The following is a 20,152-nucleotide window of genomic DNA, read 5'->3' as shown; positions in this document are numbered from 1 at the left end:
AATGCTATGGAACAGAATATTTACATAATCTCAAAGTATTTCCCCACAAATTATTTATTAATTATAGGGTGAAAAATAAGTTTTGAGTGGAGAATCCTGGCATCACCAACTTAATCAAGTGATCAAAGTTAACCTCACAAATAAGGACCAAAATCAACATAATGTGTATCCTAATACATTACACTAAGAAAACATCACTTCTATGGTATTTCTGTTCAAATTTTCTATGTGGAAACGTCAAACTCAAATTGAAGGAAACTGCATAAAATGAGTGGCCTGTATTTATCAAAAATGCCAAAGAAGAGAAAAGCTGTATCTGGAGAATAATACATGTCCATAAATGCAACTTGTGTCCTTTTTGCTATCAAAGATATAATTGGAAAAACTGGTGGAACTTGAAACAGGTATATGCATTAATTTCATGAATTTGATGGTTATATTGTGGTTATGTTAAAAGAATGGCCTTGTATTAGAATATACACTGAATTATTTAAGAGTAACAGGACATCATGCCTACAACTTACTCTTAACTAGTTCAGGAAAAAATATAGTAAGAACATATTGTGTGTATGCTTGGTGGCAGGGGGCGCCGGGCGCTAGGTACATGGATAAGGAGAGGGAGAGAAGGGCATGATAAAGCAAACGTGGCAACATTTTATCCAGAAGGAAGCCTGAGAAATTGTACAAGGGAAGTCTGCACTATTCTGTGACTTTAAGTCTGAAATTATTTCAAAACTTTAAAAAATATTAAAATGGGGAGAGAAATGGAGAGTATATGCAAAGACAATCGAACTGTTTTCAGTAATTATGTTAGTGGGTAGTGCTAGTAATATTACTCTGAAACTTTTATGTATATGATGTAGCATAAAGCAAATAAATAATCATGACATATCTGTGGCTTCCTATGGACTTGAGAAACAATTACCACTATGGAATTTCTGTACACCGAAAAGGCCCAGAAACAATGAATAGTCTAGTATTCACATCATCCTTACACCAGACCATGATGCTGAAACACTATTTTCTACTAAAAGAAACTCTGGCTCTTATTGGAAATATGCTTGATTCCAGGTCTAGTACAGGAAATGTATAAGAGGAGCTTGAAACAATGTTATACCAAAGAGGAAGGTGTCTACAGGACTCAGGGACTAACCTAATAGGGGATCCCACTGCTTTTGGAGAAAGGAACCAACTCCTTTTCTTGAAAACTGATCAAAGCAATCAAGAGCTTATTCAGCCTTTCCTATGTGAATTGCACCACTGTGTAACCCTAAGATGGGTGAAGAGGAAATGTCTCTTTATGGGAATATTCTAGCTAAGTAATAAAATTATTTTTAAAAATTGAAGAGCCAGATATGAAAATGGTTACCTATGTTTAGTATTTACAGGTGGCCACAATGTCCCCATGCATGCTAGTTTAGAAGTTATCTGATGATTTCCTTTTGTTCTTAGCACAAACATGTTCTCCCCGTGTTTTCCTGGGTATCTTCCATGTTAATGGCTCCATGCTAAATATTGTGCTAAAGCACAATATTATATAGTTGTTTTAGATTTTATCAGTTATTAGGATACTGAAAATTTTTCTAAAATTTCATATATAAGGGTCCTGTTTACCAATGACTATGTGTGTACATGACCTCACACCAAACACTGGTTCCAAAGAGTTAAAATTTGCACAGGTTCCATTAGCTCTGGGCTTCAATATCCAGATTTATCATCTTACAAATGGAATCCTGAGATTTTCTGTATTAGTAATCACTGGAACCAATGCCTGAGAAGGCAGTATGATTCAGTTCAAGTACTGCTCGTATTCAGAGCACAACAGATTTTCCTGATTTATTAAAAATCTTAGCTATCACATGAGCTCTCATTTACAATAATGTACAGTATTACAAACATTAGTCAGGCAGATACAATAATTATGAACCAGATTACACTTAGTTTTGGTTTTTAAACTATCCAGCCTTATTTTAGGCATTCACTTTCCGGACATACTGCTTTGCCTAGTGTTTTAATGTAGTCTGCGTTTCAATATGCTGCATATTAAGAACCAGTAAAAAATACCATATTTTGCGCACCCAAGTTTTTGGCCCATACTTTCAGGAAAAAAATCTTTTAATTTTTTAATTCAATTTTATATTTATTTATATTTAGAAATGAAACCAATTATTGTATTCCAGGATATGTAATGATATTTGTATTTTCCATATGGATATCATTATTGCTTTCTAGAGTTACACTTTTAACACACAAGCATAAATATAAGAATTAAAAACATTTATATAGATATGGAATTAGTACTATCCGTGTCTAATGCACACCCTTATTTTTCCCTAAAAAATTTGGGCAAAAAAGTGCACATTATACATGGCAAAATATGGGAAATACAATATTAAAAATGTTTATGTGGATAATCCAGAAATGAAGAAACAAGGTCTGTTTTTATTAAGCTTCTGCCAACACACCTATTATATATAATGTCCATCATTAGCAGAGCCTAAAGAACACGATTTGAAAAAGATTTTTTTCTCTCTTCACAAATCCACAATAACTTTTACTTTTATGATTACAAAATTAATGTTGCTCACCTCATTAAAAAGTAACTAACAGTAAAAAAAAAAAAAAAAGGGCAGGTAACTCCCACACAAGAAAAAAAATCACACACTCATTACGGTATATTTAACTATAGCTACTCTAGTTAGCTAGTGGTCTAGCTCTTTAGATATTTTCAAACAAAATTAGGATAGTCTACAATATGTTTGTAGCCTGTCTTTATTTAATTCATAACACATTGTGTATATCATTTTACAGCAATAAATATAGGTTCACAATATCTTTTTTTTTTTCTTTAAGACCTTATTTGGGACTGTTGTAAATGGAGAGAGAGAGATGAGGCTCAACTTGGAATTCAACAAAGACAGCTGGGGATTTATAGGCAATGAGCAAAGTGAGGAGGTCAATGGATGGAAAATTACTGATGCATCATCTTTTTTAACAGGTACACAGTACATGAATGCAATGAAACTTATTTAATAAATTTCCACTGATGGATGTTTAACGGTATACTCTTGTCAAATTTTTGCTACTGTGACAATCTTTACATAGAGTCTGGAACAAGTAATGCCTTCTTTATTACAAAATCTTTTACTACAAAATATAAGCATGTAATTCTGTAACATAACAATATCACACTCAAGCATATCATATAACATTTCAGGTGAAATGTTCAAATTAAAACTATAAATTATTACACCCATATTATTAACCTACCAACCACACTCAAGCAGGCGTTACTTCTGCTGGACCTTGTATATACATTTTGGACGCTTCTCAGATTATGGAAAAGCTTCATTTTAAAAAAATCAAAGCCTCACATTATAAATTCTCCTTTGTTTAAGAAGTCATCTTAATTGAAGAGAATAAAATTATATAAACAGGGGTTGCTCTGGAAAATCTAGGCTTATAAATGCCACAAGTATAGGCAAAACAAGCAACATGAGAATAAAAAGATGGCTAAAATTAAAATGGTTCCTGATGGCAAGGGAGTTTTTAATCTAAGTGAGAGATAGCTATATGCATAGACAATACAAGGAATGATAACAGCAAGGCAGGGAGAACTAACATGTTGACTAAGCATGGAATGAGCAGTTGAATCCAAATGGAGATTAATCCTAACTTAAAGCACTTTGTGCTCAAATATGTAACTAAAAAAATAACAGAAAAGAGATAAATATTATACTGTTAGCTCCGAGGCCCTAACCAAGTACTTTTGCCATAGTAATCATACATGACATTCTTAAAGCACTTGAATTGAGCCATTATGATGCCCAGCAGATACTTCATACTTCATTCCTCTAGAATGTAAGCTCCAATGACATCTTCTCGTCCCCTGACTCCCTAGTTCTCAGAACAGTGCCTGGCACAAAAAAGTGTGCATTCAGTAAATACCTGTTGAATAATTAGATTCTTATTTTACAGATGAGAAGACTGAGGCTCAGAAAGATAATTATATAAGCAAGGTTGCACAACTACTAAATTAAGGTTCAAAACCAAATTTCAGTATTTTTTCTTCAACTATAATGTCTGAAATCATTTGGTTATTACCTGAAATTTGGATATCATTTTATAATACTTCATGCTATCAAAATAATTGTTCTGAATGAATAATTTATATTTGTCACTAAATTTTAATTAAGTCAGAAATAGGAAAAAAATAAAATTGTCTAAAAGGAATAAGTTGGCTAATACTCCAGATGTATAATGAGAGTTTAAAAACTTTGTTTAACCATCTTAAGTGAGACAAAAGGAGACAGAATGCTGAATTTTTTATTAGATTTGAATTTTAAAAAAATGTAACAAAAAAGAAAGGAAAATCTACACTCATATTTCTCGCATGAAAGAAAAAATAAAAATAAGACTAATTGCTATTGTGCAAATAGATGTTACAAATTATACATAGGCTATCCATTCATTAAAGCAGACACAAGATGGCCTTTTTAGAAGCTGAAGACCTCCAGCTGGTTCAAATTACTATGAAATTCCTAAAAACAATAGAAATGCTTTTCTCTGGGGGAAAAAATGTATTTCAAACTGGTCCCCAAATAGTATGAAACAATAAAATATTAAAATAGCAACGTAAAGTACTAAAACAGTGAGATGGTATCCTTCTATGAGTCTAACACATATCAGTAATTCAATAAACATAGTTTAAGAAACAAATGACATTTAACTTCTGCCTGCTAACATTATTTCTTTAGAATATATTTCCTCTGTACTAGCTACACATATGTATCAATCCTTTCAAACATAAACTCATAGTATGAAAATATTTGAAAGCTGTAAAATTCATTTCACTTAGAAGTTCACTACAACAAATAAACTGTAAAATAATATTCTCAAACACAAAGAGAAAGCAACAATGTCCTAGATTCATTTTAAGATCCGAGTTTTTCCTCAAGGAAAACTCTTGCCAATTTTTTTAAGTGTTTTGTTAATCAGACTTCTCACCTGGCAAGAATAAAATGTAAAGTGGACAAAAATTCTGGAATTTCGTTTCATATCTTTCCACTGACTATACATATAAGAATAAGGAAGGTTGAAATGCAGTATTTTCTTTTGCTTATCTTAATATGGAAACACATCCACGGAAACATTCAGTCAAAACTCTGAGTTAGGAGAGTTTGATAGTAGTCTAGACTAAGTGAAATTAAGGGATAAAAATGTAAAATTTCATTTTAACCAATGGCTTAAATTTCCTTCTACACTAAACATTTTACCAGGAGCTTACAAAAATGTTCCAACTTTTCCCTCCTTTGAATTCTTACATTATTCCAATAAACATCTGAAAACATTTCATGTAAAATATACCTTGCTATTTGCCCGTAGCTTTATTTCAGCTAATGCTCACATCAATCTTGTGATATAATCTTCACTTAACACATAACTAAACAAGGCTTAGAGAAGCTAAATACCTTGTCCCTGTTTACAAAGCTGCCAGAGGCAAAGTCTGCATCTGAACTAAGGTTTTCTGACTATACCACAACTGTATGCCATCACTTTATTTGGTAATCACATTCTGCTGCCTTATAACACATTGTACTACTTTCGCTTTATATTACTTATGATTTCCTATGTCCATGTCTTTAAGAGCAACAATTGTGTTGTGCTTTCTTATAGTATCCTTTCAGTAAATTGATTCAAGTTGCTTGTATGACAGAATGCCAGACTACAAGTTTGAAAATTCTGAGCCACACACTTGTAAAATGAAAATAATACCAAAATAACTGAATGCTTACTGTGAATGCTTTCCATGTATTAATTCACTTACTCTTCACAACAGCCCTCTGAAATCAGTACATTATTATCCCATTTTGCAGATGCAAAACCTAAAGGTTAGAGAGGTTCTCTAACTTGCCCAAGATATAGGTTATAAATTAGGTGGAGGAGATAGGTTTCAAAGCCATGGTATTCTGTCTCAAGTGTTGCTTGCTTAATGTTCAAACTGTCCATCTAGGACTAGTGACTAAATGAAATCATTTGTCCATACAGTAGTGAGATTCAAAAAATTTTAACTCTGGGCACTAATTTCTTAGATGTGACACCAAAAGAACAGCCAAATAAAAGCAAAAAATAGACAAATGGGACTGTATCAAACTTAAAAATTTCTATACATTAAAGGACACAATCAACAGAGTGAAACATAACCTACAGAATGGGGAAAAAAATGCAAATCACCTATCTGATAAGGGGTTAATATCCAGGTTTTATGAAAAACTCCTACAACTAAACAAAAAAATAACCCAATTGAAAAATGGGCAAAGGACTTGGACATTTCTCCAAAAATGATACGCAAATAGCAAACAAGGAAATTAAAAACAAACACACACAAAAACGCAATGAGATATTACCTTACGTTTGTTAGTATGATTACTGTCAAAAAAACAAACAACAACAAAACCAAGCAAAGAGAAAATAACAAGTGTTGGTGAAGATGTGAAGAAAAACGGAACTCTGGCACACTGTTGGTAGTAAAATTGTACAACCGTTATGGAAAACAGTATAGTAGTCTTCCCAAAAAGTAAATTGTACTATCAATATAATCCGGCAATTCTATTTCTGCTGGAGATATAAATATATATCTCGAAAAGAACTGAAAGCAGATTACAAGGAGATATTTGCACACCCATATTCATAGCAGCATTATCTGCAATAGCCAAAACATAAAAATAATCTACATGTCTATTGACGGATGAATGATGGATAATGAAATTTTGGTATATAAACGCAATGAAATATTGTGCAGCTTTAAAAAAGGAAATCCTACAACATGCTACAGCACAGATAAACTTTGAGGACATCATGCTAATTGAAAGAAGCTAGTTAAAAAAGACAGGTTCTCGAATAACATTGCTTCATTCAACCTCATTTTGTTATAAGGTTGATGAGAGGCCATAGGAATTTAACTTTTGTTTATATTAATTAGCCTATGAAAAATTTCGCATTATATGTCGTTTGGCTTAAAGTTGCAGAACCTATGGACTATGTTAAGTAAGTAATTGCTGTATATGATTTCACTTAAATAAGGTATCTAAAGTTGTTAAATTTTTAGAGAAAGTAGAATGGTGAATGCTAGGGGCTGGTGGGTGGGGAAAATAGGAAGTTGTTTAACCAGTATAGTTTCAGTTCTGTGAGATGAAAAATTCTGGAGATCAACTGCATAACAATGTGAAAATGGTTAACATTACTAAACTGCACACTGAAAAATGGTTAAACTGGTAAACTTTAAGGGCTTTCTCCCACCTTTAAAAAAATAATTAACTCTTCTTTTACTTCCCTTTCCTGTCCTCTCTGGTATAGTATTTGAAAGTGATGTAATGAAGGAAAACAAAGAATACTGGGGCTTCAACAATGTAGAAACAAATTAAGAAAACAGTAAAACAGAAAACCCCACATTCTTATCATCAATAATATTCTTCTTAACCTGGAAATACCTTGAATCTCCAGTAAAAGAGTATCCTGTTAGCAAGGCAATAGAGCGTAGTGGTTCAAGGCCTTTTGGAGCAGAAAAGCTCAAATACTGTTCTGACTCTGCTACTAATTACCGTGTAGCCTTGTGTTAAGATATTTTTAGTCATCCAATCCATCCATCTATCCATCCAAAAGACAGTCCATTTCCATACGGGCAAACCCATTCAAATGAATTCCATACCTCTACTTTGGATTTTTTCAGGAATAAATGAAGTAATTCATATAAAACACTAGGCACATGATCTGCCACTTTCTAAGTGTTCAATAAGTGTTGGCCATTATTATTACTGTAAAGCCTAGAGAGCGTGCCTTTAAATCCTAGGTAGGACATGAACAGGATGAATTCGGCTAAAAGATGTCCAGGACTGTTCCTCAGAGATTCGCCTAATTTGTTGATAATTATGGTGTTTTCAACTCAGGTGCTATTTAGAAACTCATTATCATTATAAATCTTGCCAAATTTGTGCTCCTCTTTTCTAAAGGAACTCCCTCCCAGGGAAAAGCAATGTCATCTCAGGTATTCGAAAATGTTTGCTCTGGGAACAATATTTTACCCCAGAGATGGTGGAACCTGAGACCTGTACCTTCGCGACTAGAGTTCCCAGTTCCTTTCACTTCACTAGGGGCCTAGGCCTTATTTGGGGGTGAGGATGGGGACATAGCGGGGGCACAACTGAACACCCAGAAATAAAGCCCACACCGGTAAGGCTAATTTGGGACCAGACAAACCTCCCAGGTGGTCAGTCTCCAAAAACAGACCAGGGAGGGAACGAACAAGGCTTGCCTGTCAGCTAAGAGCAGGCATTTCGCAGGCAGGCTGGTCAGGGGGAGTCTCGTGCAGCCCATCCCAAGCCCGTACCCAGCCGTCTGAGGACGAGCCCGCAAAGGGGTCGGCCTGACCCAGGATCCCGCCGGCATCAGACAGGCAACGGTGGGGGCGGGGCGGGATACACGGAGGTGAGGGGACCCGGCAGCGACTGAAGGGACACCGAGGGCCTCACCGCGGGCTGAGGGCAGTGGGTAGAGCTTCTCGGCCTTCTGCAGGAAACGCTGGGCCTTCTCGCGGTCGCCGGCGCTCAGGGCCTCCCTGGCGATCTCGACACATTTCTCCGCTTCATCCCTGTTCCCCTCCATTGCTTGGCTTGAGCTTTCTTCCGTTTCCTTTGGGAGCGCTGCTACCAGGGGGCGGAAGCCGCCGCCGAGGAGGCGAGGCCGGCCCGGGTGGGGGCGTGCGGAGGCGAGCGGGAGGAGCAGAGAGACCAAGGCGGTGGCAGCCTGGACAGACTGGCGGGCTCGCAGCTCCGCCTCCTCACGGCCCGCCCCTCGTGGGCCGCTACGTTTGGATCCGCATCTCCAGACCCACCAAACCCGGGCGCCCGAGCCCACTCGGCGGTGTCTGCGCGGCGCCAAGCTCAGAGCAGATCAACCCAAGGGGGCGGGCGGACGACACCAGCCCGGCAGCGCCGGTGGGACTCCCGCTAAGGCTGCGGCCCGCATTGGCCGCGCCGTGTCCCCCGACTGCCTCGTGCAGCCCGTCTTCCAGGCTGCTGGAGCAGCGGTGCGGAGGTGAGGATGCTCGTTTTCAGAGAATTCCCATATATCGGAGGCCCCGCCTCCAGCCCCCATAGCCTGGGGAGGATTTGGTCAGGTGACGACCCCGCTGTCAGTCCCTAAGGCAGTGCTTCCTTCACAGGTGTTGACGAACACAGTAGAGCGTTGTTAGACCCTAAGTCTAGGTTTTTTGGGGTTTTTTTTTAAAGCTACACACCATTTTCCTGACCCAGATTCCATAAATTGTCTCATACCAATGAGGTTCAAAGCAGACCGCTTGCAATTCTGGCCTTAACCTAACCCCTTTAAGACCAATAATAAGGAAGGAACCAACTTTCTGGGAATACATTACCATCACAGAAGTAAACTACTTTGTTTTCTCCCTAATCCCATTTTCATAACATTGCCACTGTGAAATGTTGGGGGCTGAGGGGCCCTTACTGCTTGGGAATATTATCACCCAAATTATTAAAAATTAACAACTTGCCAGAAACCGTATGTCAGAATACTCAACCCAGTAACAAAATATTTACAATGTTCATTCAAGCGTTTGTTAACCTGTTGGAAATACCAAATCTTAGGGGCTTCCAAGAAATCCTGAATCTCTTCTATAAAATGTAGTAATACCCACCCCCCCACAAAGATGTTAGTGAATATTGAACAATTTAATTCAGAGACTTCAAAACTGTGTAGCACACAGAAAACACTATTCTCAAGTCTAAATTAAACAGTTCGGTCTAGGGAGGTGGTAGATACAGGACTTGCCTACCTGCTCTCACCAAGTCCACCAAAGCAACACTGTACCAGTGTAGTACTGTCACATACAGCAAGTTTGGCCAAGACACAAACTGAGATAGACAAATAGCTTAAAACTTGTCCCATTCCAGTTCCTGCCAAAGTTTTAAAATCTTTAATAGCTAACTACATAATATTAAAAAAAATTACAGTTGGGTCTGCTAACTATTGATCTACAGAATTAAGTTTAACTTCTGGAGAATATGCTTAACTTATTATTGCTGAATGATACCTATTCAAAAGAAAGATGTTTCTATTAAAGTCAAGCAAATTTAAAACAACTCGTTTGGGATATGACCTTTATTGAGCTTATCCACCGGAGTGGAAATAATGTCTGTACAAAACCAAATGTTTGTTACTATAACTTCTGCATCACAATTAAAATCCAAACAGTTTTTTAAAAACAGTCAACTCAATCAAAACCCACTACTTCAGAATCAATAGCTTCTTTGAAGCCACAGTAACACTTAAATATGGTTAAGACTCGAATGCAGAAATTTGGTTGGTTGGAATGCTAATTAAACTTCCAACTTGCTCAAATAGAATTACAAAAAGGCAAAATTGTGTTTTTCACAGAGATACAGTCCACTGGAATCACCAACACTGGACAGCTGTTAGAGTATTTAGAGTCCTGAGATAATAAGAAATCCCGGCATCCTTTAGACAGTCTTCTGTTGTCCTTTCTTCCCAATCAGAGATTTGTGGATGTGTGGAATGACACCTAGGAGAGGGATAAGGATTAATTCTACTTTTTAATAAACATTTTAAAATACACTATATTTAAACCAGGACAGCTTACTGTTCAACTTGGAAGATGTCTTTAAATGTGAAGTAAACAGTCATTATCCCACAAATCGTGTTTCACTATGCAACCATACTGTATGTTAGTGAAATACTCAGGTGTTCTCTTTTAGGTTAAAAATTACTAACGGGGATCTTTTAAAAAGCAAAGAAATATTTTCTCTAAAGAAATTTAAGTAAAACTTTAGTATTTACATACCACCACCAGCAATTGTAGCCTTGATGAGAGAGTCCAATTCTTCATCTCCACGAATAGCAAGTTGCAAATGACGAGGGGTAATACGTTTTACCTTTAAGTCTTTTGATGCATTTCCTGCTAATTCAAGTACCTAGAAGGCAGGGGGGCTAATCAATCTCTTTTTCAACTCTTGTTTAGGCCTAGATCCAAAGAACCATAACCTCCCTCCTCCACTACCTGAATGTCAAGATACCATAAACTCCCTCCCCTCTCCACTACCTGAATGTCAAGATACTATAAAGTATAAAAGGGGCACGCAATTTTATTTCCAAGACCAGCTCAAGCTCAGTAGGTTCCTTTAATGATAACCAGCTCCCTCTAGCGTTCCCAGAGCCTTCTCGCCGCGTTTAGGGCCTGGGAGTTTTCTTGCATCACTTTCCTCCTTCCCTCTCGCCACCTACCCCCGCCTCCACCCCCCCTCCCCAAACCTTTTCAGATTATAGGCGTACACCCATTTACCTCTGCGGTGAGGTACTCCAGAATGGCTGCGCTGTACACAGCAGCAGTCGCGCCCACACGTCCATGACTGGTCGTCCTAGATTTCAGGTGCCGATGAATACGGCCCACCGGAAACTTCATTTTAAGCACAAACAAATGCACAAAGATAAGAGTCAAAGATGAAAAAATTATACGCGGCCAAAGCAAGGGGCAAGGGCACTGGTGCAGCAACGCTCTCCCGTATCGACACACGTGATCGCCCCCCTCCCCGATATTTATCGTATGGGCAAAACAAGTCGCGACACCGCATCACCCACGCAAAGACGAAACGCCCATCTACAGCGATGATAAACAAGAAAGGAGGAGAAAAACGTCACGATTCCCAGACTGCACCGAACCACCACTGACCTGCAAGCCGGCTCTCTGCGAGCGGGAAACCGCCTTTGTCTTGGCCTTTCCGGAGTCTTTCCCAGCCTTACCGCCAGCCTACGGCGCGCACATGCCCGCGAGGAAGGAGAAACGGAGAATATAAGATTACCAGGGCGGCGCGCCCCTCCCCCACCACGGCGCGGCGCAGCCCGGGCGCGAGCGCGCCCCCGTGCTCCGCCGGGGTCTCGGCCCGCGGCGCGCCGCAAGGGCGACCCCGCCTGCACGCCCCCCGTTGCGCGCCCGTCGCGGCCGCGCGCCTCCGTCCGCCTGTCCGCTGGCCCCTAGCGGCGCTGCGCGCGCCACCCAACCGTCGCCGCCCGCTGCGAGATCCGAGGCGGCTGTGCTCGCCACCGACAAATCACCTCCCCCCGCTCTTCCAAATCGTATCTCCGCGCGTTCCCAACCGTCGCCACTTCACCCTCATCTTCGTGTGTAACGGATTTTTCTCCGCTGGCAAAAACCCGCGGAGCCTTCAAGAGCCTCTGCGAAGTTTACCATTTCGAATCCTGCTGAAGCTCAAACAAGCAAGGCAGAGAAAGGACTAGTCAGGCACCCAGCGAGATCCCACCGCCTACTCCGTCGCACCGCGATTCAAACTGCGCTGTCTCCCGCCTTCCCCGCTCCCTTTATACTGCAGAATGTTCCCTCATCCGGGAACTCGGATTGCTCATCCCACCAATGGCTGCCACCCGCCCTCGAGACGCGTCCTTGAGGATTCAGCCAATGAACAAACGCAGAAAAAGGCGGAGGGGCGGGCACTTCGTAGCTCGAACCGCTATTGGGACGTGAGGAGGGAGGGGGGAGAGGGCGGGGGGCTTAGGAACTGGAGAGAAGAAGGGCACCGCGGCGGGAGGAAAGAAACAGAGCGAGCTACACTGCAGGAACGAGGGCACCCTCTGCTAGCGGTCACGTGTCTGGGAGGAGGCGCTGAGAGGCTTTGGGGAGGAGCACGCAGTAGCGCCCCCTGGTCTCGTAGCCGGGTTCCGGTGACCACGTGAAGTCGCCTCCGGGTCTAGCGCTCCCTCCTTCCTGTGCCGCCCTCACCGCCCCCACACACCCCCTCGCATAAGAGGCAGGGACCGACTGGCTACAGCCTTCTTCCGGAGCACCCTCCTCCTCACCCTACTACGTATCCCTTCGGTTTGACAGGTGGCGCGAATGCGTCTTCTGAAAGGAGCTCGGACTCCTCTTCCGTAGAGATTTTGCGTTACTACGCCGTAGGCGAGTCCCCAGCCACCGACTGTGCACGACCCTGTGCCCCCACTTCCTTTTCAGTAGTAGCTCCCACTTCTTCCTCTTTCACTACTTTTGAAACTCCCCGCGGGACAATTACACGGGAACAAACCGCGTAGCAAAGTCACCTCGCTGAACATAAAAGACCTTTTGGTCTACGCCCAGAGGGCTTAGGGTGAGGCGCTATTATTTTCTTGAATCAGATCTTAAATTAGATTTTCCTGGAGACTACCCAGCAGTGGGTTGCACCTATAGCCTGGTGTTTAAAGTTGATTTAGTGATAACTTAAAGTTACTCTGTGTCAATTTTTCTATACTAAACACTTTGCTACATGACAAACGACAATTGTTCTGTGTGTCGTTGGGTAACTAACTTCTAATGTGATTCGCAGGCAGTTACAGATGGTCCGTGTAATCAATTGCAAATGGTGGGCTTAAAAAAATAGTACTGTACACGCAGTACTAGCACAATGCCAGTTATTTAGTCTTCCAACTAACACCTGTGTATATCTCCAGCTGCTTGGAGACAGTAGTGATTTAAATCATATTTGTAGTGTTTGTTAGTGTATTACACTAAACATTTCCGACGTGATGACACTATGAAATATGTACTCAAATTCTTTGGATCGAGTTTCAATTCGAAAGCTTTTATTAAATTAAAAAACCTCTCTATTTTAAGGAATTTAGTATATTATTTTCTAAATTCTAGAAAAGAAGTTCTCAACAATTTTTTACACAAGGCTTATTATTTCTTCCCCTTGGAACTGAGGAATTCTTATGATGTCATCAATAGCAAGGGTTAATCAGTTCCCCCACTGAATTGATGTAATGACAATAAAAAACTATGAAACCTAATGTAATAGTTAACTTGAGCTCCACTATGGCTTCCTGATGTATAACTCACAAGCCAACATTAATACCTTTTCCAGTTTAGAGAAGTACTGTATTTACTATGAGTTTCAACTAAAGGAATTCACTGTTTCCTTCCTGAATAGCGGTTAAGAGAATGAGCTCAGGAGCAGGTAGATGTAAACTCTGCTCTGCTTTCTTTCCATTGTCATCTTAATAACCTTTTGGAGCTTTGAGTTCCTTTTCTGTGAAGAGTATAGTAACACCTATTTTCATGTGGTTGTTGAAAGATTGAAGAAGAGGAATGCATTTTACACTCTAGCATGCATTTGTCACATAATAATCACTCAATGATAATTGTTATCTTCTACATTGGATACTGGGAAGGGATAAAATAAAGTATCTGATTCATAAATCTTTTTTCCTATCTATTACATTGTCTTCCTTTGCCATGAAAATAGCAAGCCTGAAACCTGCCCAAAATAAACATAACCAAGTTATTCAACATACAAACTAAAATTCAAAATTGGTTTAATATATTTAATAGTTTTTCTCCTCCTTTGAAGAACAGGACTGTTTCAGTTTCTCCACTTTTCACAGTAGTCATATGAAGATTTCCTACCCTCTTTGCTACTCTGAAAAGGTATGGGGAAAATATGTTAATATTCTTGGGTTATCTCTCCTGTACTTGCATTTATACCAATACATGTATAAAGCCAAAGCTATATAATTTTTATTGTTCAGTGTCATACCAAATTACTTAATACAATCATATGCTGCTTAATTACAAGAATGTGTTCTAAGAAATGCATCGTTGGAGAGTTCATTGTTGTGTAAACATCATAAATTACACTTACACAGATTTGGATTGTATAGCCTGCTACATAGCTAGGCTGTAGGTATAGACTATTGCTCCTAGGCTACAAGCCTGTACAGCATGTTACTGTACTAAACAACAGGAGATTAAATCAAGCACTAGAGAAAATGATGTGATGAGAGATGGCATTAAACATGAGATGTATGAGGCTGCTGTCGGTATAACTACTGTTTGACAGCAGACTTTTTTTTAATAAGAAAAAGTACATTACAAAATAACTATAAAATGTATAGAGTGTTCAATAAATAAACCATTATCAAGTATTATGTACTGTACATAATTGATGTGTTATACTGTTATATGGACTAGCTGAGAGTATTAGACAAGGAGGAAAATTTAAACAGTGCTTTAATCATTAAGGCCACATTAATAAGGGCTGTTATAAAATAAGTATCTGATTGACTGCCAAATTGATTTTTCCTCTAGTTTAAAGGACAAAGACAACTGTGGGCTGGAGTGTTCTGGAGAGTTTATATTTAAATGAACAAGGGGAGAGTTTGTCTAGAATGGCAGGTTGATGTAAGGAAGTAGCCACTAGAAGGTAAGTGTGTAAGAGTTTCCTGATTATGACCCTGTATCTATTTCCCTATCTCCCTCAGTGATAGAACTTCCAATTTTTAGTGGAACATTTGGTCATCAGGATGTAAGTACAACTGGCCATGGAAACAAGTTTTGGCCAAGCAGCAGTGGTAGGCACTTACCAGCTGGAATGAAGACAGAGTTGGAAAGCCATTTGGGGCCATGAAATGACATTGGGAATGTAGGCCATCCATAAAGGAATAATGACATAGGAGGATCTAGGTCTTTGATACTACAGAGGTATCAAACCTGCCCTGGATCTCTCTGAATATTTACATCTACTTTGTCCGAGCCACTTTCATTTTGGATTATCTGTCACTTGCAACGGAACCCAATTTCAATCATCCCAGTAAGTCAACACCCTAAATATTGGGTTGGCCAAAATATTTGTTCGGTTTTTAAGTAAAAATAAAAGACATATTTTTCATTTTCACCAATAACTTTATTGAACAGCGTATTCACTGTTTTGTTCCACTATCTTCTGCCATCTTTCAGGCAACTTCATAATTCCATCTTCCCAAAACTTTTTATCTTTTTGAGCAAGGAACTGTTCCAGGGAATTGAAATTTTTTTGTTTGCAGTCTTCCAGGGAATTGAAATTATTTTTCATTAAGAGAATTTTGTAAAGACTGAAATAAATGGAAATCCAAATGTGTAATGTCTATTGAATAAGGCAGATGAATCAGAACTTCCCAGCCAAGCTGTAACAGTTTTTGCCTGGTCATCAAAGAAACATGCAGTCTTCTGTTATCCTGATGGAAGATTATGCATTTTCTGTTGACTAATTCTGGATGCTTTTCATCAAGTGCTGCTTTCATTTGGTTGGAATAAATCATTTGCTTTTCCAAAAAAAGCTCATAATAAAGGACTCCCTTCCAGTCCTACCATATACACAACATTACCTTCTTTGGATGAAGACCGGCCTTTGGTGTGGTTGGTGGTGGTTCATTTTGCTTGCCCTACAATATCTTACATTCCACATTATATTAAAGTATCCACTTTTCATCACCATCACAATTTGTTTTAAAAACGAAATGTTTTCATTATATTTAAGTAGAGAGTCGCATGCAAAAATATGATCAGGAAGGGTTTTTTTGGTTTTTGGGTTTTGTTTTTTTTTTTTTTTGCTTAACTTATGTGGAACCCAAAGATGAAAGCGATTAACTTAACTAAGCTGGTGTAAATTATTTTCAACACTTGATTTGGATATTTTGAGTATGTCAGCTATCTCCTGTGTGATATAATATTGATTGTTCTCAATTAACGTCTCCATTTGATTGCAATCAACTTCAACTGGTCTACCCAACCATGAAGAATCATCCAGAGAGAAATCTCCAACACAAAACTTCATGAATCATTTTTGACACATTCGATCAGTCACAGCACCTTCTTCATACATTGCACGAAATACATTTTGCATTTCAGTTGCATTTTTATCTTTCCTGAGATAATGAAGCATAATATGCTGAAAATGTAGCTTATTTTCTTCCATCTTCAATATCAAAATGGCTACACAAAAATTCACCAAGGAGATCCAACATGGCAGAGGAGTAAGTGGAAGCTACACTAACCTCCTCCCAGGACCAATCTGGAATTACAATTACATTATAGAGAAATCATCCTGAATATCCAACTTTACACTAGATGGAGAGAAGCCTTATAACCATGGACAGACAGAAGAAACCGCTTTACCACTATGAGACTGGTAGGGAATGTGAAGACAAGGGAGGGCTGGCTGGGCATCCATAGGTGGCAGCTGAAGTGCCAGAAGAATATTTCAGTGGCTGGGAGGTTCCCCTGAGAAGTGTGGGGTCTAAACCCCAAGCTGGTCTCTCTAGTCTGTAGCACCAGAGCCAGAAAGTAACCAAGATAACATCCAGCTGTGAAAAGTAGCAAGGTTTCTGTTAGCTAATGATGTATGTCATTTGGGTACAAAGCCTGAAACCAGTATAATGCTAAAACCAAGAGAATGATGTAAAACATCTTGAAGGAAGAATCACTGATATTTAGTAGCTGACTGGGTGTGACATTGAGGAAGGCAAAGGGAATGGACATGAGTAAGTGAAAGACTGGATCAAAGAAAATAACCAGGTATTTTAGATTCATGATCTGGGATATAAAGTATCTATAGAAATAGGAAAGCCATAAGGGTAGTTACATGTGGATGGATTGGGGGCAGGAGGAACAGAAAAAGTTAAGTCAGGAAACTTATGAAATACTTACTTTCAGTTGACATTAAAGGAACCCAAGTGTAATTTTTTTCATAGCTTCATTGACAATAAGGTCAGGGGCTTAAGGCAAATGTTTCAAAGATATATCACAAGGAGAGTTTAACAAAAATGTTAGGTGATGATGTCAGAATTATCAAAAGATAAACTGAGGTACATTAAAAATTGTAAGAATTTCTTTGAGTGAAAACCAGTCCAATCGGGCAGCACCAAACTGGAAATGTTTAGGAGCACACTGCTAATGGGAGCTGGAGGAAAGACTTACAAAGACAGTGTGGAAGCAAAGTGAGTGAATTATTTGATTGGCTATAAGCTTAAAGCCTAGTTGGCTGTTTGTCATTGGTCATCAATTTGGTTTTGATTTTGTAACCTTAAATTTTGGTTTGCTTCTATAGACCACCACAGTATTAGAACCACCTCAGTCTAATGGCCTCCTTGTTTAATAATACCATAGATAAGAAATATAAGGGAAGAGTGAATGTAGCTGAAAGCTGAAGAGTGGGCAAAGAAAAAGACCCAGAGAAGTAAAGTGTGGTATCTCACTAGGCATAATGATTTCATACCAAACTAGAAAACTTCATGTAATTCTACCATCTAACAAGGTGATCTTTGAGAACATTTCCATGTGTGTATTGTTAGCTCTGGGTAAGGAATATTAATATGTTTTTGATCTTTACTACTATCTTCTGTTTATGAAAGATGATATGTTGCCATAGATTCTGTGACTAAATCTGATTTTATCAACACTCTTTGTTGTTATATAAATCTTTTATGCCCAGTATTACAAGAGAATGATAACTAAGAGAAGCCTTGTGGCTAAATTCTCTAAGTTTGAAATTCCATGGAGCTTTCTTAGTAGTAGAGGGATTCCAAGTGCCACCTTCATCCTGAAGAGGAAAGGGAGACACCACAAAAGACACAAGAGTCTAAAACCATGCAACACATGCACAAACCCCTGCACAGACTCAACCCCAGGGCAAAAACCACATAAGAGGTGTGGCTACCACACATGTTGTTACAACCTGTGCAAATAATTGTGACTCCCCTATCCCTTCGATTGGACAAAAATAGCTCAGAGAAGAATCTAAAGGCTTTTCCACCCCCTTAGAATTTCCCAATTTCATTTTGTGTGTGCTATGGTATGTGTGGTACGGTAGGGCGAGTAGTTTGGAATTATTTGTTAGCAGAGAATAACCTACTCAGCTAACAACACCTGTGAGAGTCATCTTGGTAGGAATTATAACTGCTATAAAGAGTTTTCCCAAGTTTGTTTTAGAATGACTTATTGAGGTTTAATATTGTCAGGGCCCAGGCAGAGAATGAAACAGCAGTGTTTTTGCTCATAAGAATAGATAGATGGTTTTCAGATAATGATTAATGAGTCATTAGGTTTAGGATATTTGAGACATGATGTTAAGCAAGATCAATTGTTCATAAATGTTTCCTAATGACTCTTTACATTCATATGGCATTTTATGAGTTTTCCATGAAATTTGACCTGTTTCAACCTAAACATGTCTGAAGTAGACATGAGCATGGCTTACCTTCATTTTAAAAGGTGAAGAAACAAACTTTTAGGGGACATTCAGGGATCTAAGGAGCAGATGTAGGTTCTTCATGCTTTTCCTATAGCTTTGTACTTGTGAATTAAAAACTTCTTAGGAAAGGGTTTAATGAGTGCCTATAACGATACATACCTGTGATTTTCTGTCTTAAATGAAATATATAAACTCTCTAATTGAACAACTTTTAAGACATCAGTGAAATGCCATTCTTTACAGATGGATACTGTTTTCATTGGCTTCTAGTGTCTTTATATTTCATAAAATAGCCATGAATTTCTTCAGTAAGATGTCTCTACTAGCTCAGAATCTCAGCAGGAAATGGTCTAAGATCTCTTCCTCCATTAACAGATTAGTCCAACAACTCTAGGCAAGTGCTGTCCAGTCATTTACCACATTTCACTACAGAATATGGAAATTTACATACAGTCTCTTTGTTTAGATTTTTATTCCCTGTTTTAAAATTAGAACAGCATATTCATCTTTATTCTCAATAATGAAACAAGGTATTTTTTCTCCAAACTAAGTGATAATTCAGGAATTTTACAAAATCTGTAAGGAGAGGGAAAAGCCTGGCAAATTCAGTGTTATTGTATACCATAATAATGTAGAAGTACTTGTTTCACATCACTGATTTTTTTTAACTTTGCCTGAGGATACATTTACTGATTTTAGAGAGAGGGGAATGAAGAAAGAGAGAAACATCGATGTGAGAGTAAAATATCCATTGGCTGCCTCCCACACATGCCCTGACCAGGGATAGAACCACAACCTAGTTATGTGCCCTGACTATGGATAGAACCTGCAACATTTCAGTGCATGGCATAATGCTCCAGCCAACCCATCTACACTGGTGAGGGCTCACATCACTGGTTTTTTAAAAAAAATTTTATCTTTTTAAAATTAAATTTATTAGGGTGACATTGGTTAATAAGATTATATAGGTTTCAAGTGTACAATTCTATGATACATCATCTATATATTACATTGTGTGTCCAGCACCCAAAGTCAAATCTTCTGTCACCATATATTTGACCCCTTTTACC

At 38.8% G+C, this 20,152-nt stretch overlaps 2 protein-coding genes across 3 annotated transcripts in view; both read right to left on the bottom strand.

The window, feature by feature from the left end:
• DNAJB14 (DnaJ heat shock protein family (Hsp40) member B14) overlaps window positions 1-8,791 on the bottom strand; it is a 45,166-nt gene extending 36,375 nt beyond the window's left edge. Inside the window, exon 1 of one of the 2 annotated variants that reach the window (XM_054591689.1) lies at window positions 8,529-8,791. In XM_054591689.1, the coding sequence (XP_054447664.1) occupies window positions 8,529-8,661 (133 nt within the window). In that variant the 5' untranslated portion in view covers window positions 8,662-8,791. The remainder of the gene's footprint in view (window positions 1-8,528) is intronic. The other variant, XM_054591690.1, reaches the window with a different exon arrangement.
• Window positions 8,792-10,163: 1,372 nt separating this feature from the next.
• LOC129085183 (histone H2A.Z) lies at window positions 10,164-12,425 on the bottom strand. The gene is made up of 5 exons (XM_054591534.1): window positions 12,275-12,425; window positions 11,759-11,836; window positions 11,372-11,485; window positions 10,874-11,003; window positions 10,164-10,594 (listed from the first exon to the last, which is right to left on the bottom strand). Exons 1-5 carry the CDS (start codon window positions 12,275-12,277, stop codon window positions 10,533-10,535), a joined length of 387 nt encoding a protein of 128 aa, XP_054447509.1. The 5' UTR covers window positions 12,278-12,425; the 3' UTR covers window positions 10,164-10,532.
• Window positions 12,426-20,152: the final 7,727 nt, after the last annotated feature.

Source organism: Pteronotus mesoamericanus, unplaced genomic scaffold (assembly GCF_021234165.1).
Source record: "Pteronotus mesoamericanus isolate MK-2021 breed Mesoamerican mustached bat unplaced genomic scaffold, CSHL_Meso_final scaffold_232, whole genome shotgun sequence".
Classification (NCBI taxonomy): Eukaryota; Metazoa; Chordata; class Mammalia; order Chiroptera; family Mormoopidae; genus Pteronotus; species Pteronotus mesoamericanus.
This window is presented reverse-complemented; position numbering and strand designations above follow the sequence as displayed.

Excerpts from the sequence above, each read along its gene's own strand:
- LOC129085183 (XM_054591534.1), bottom strand. Across the intron at positions 11,004-11,371 it reads TGGAGTACCTCACCGCAGAG|GTACTTGAATTAGCAGGAAA; the intron begins GTAAATGGGTGT and ends CCTGCCTTCTAG. Across the intron at positions 10,595-10,873 it reads GGCTACAATTGCTGGTGGTG|GTGTCATTCCACACATCCAC; the intron begins GTATGTAAATAC and ends TCCCTCTCCTAG.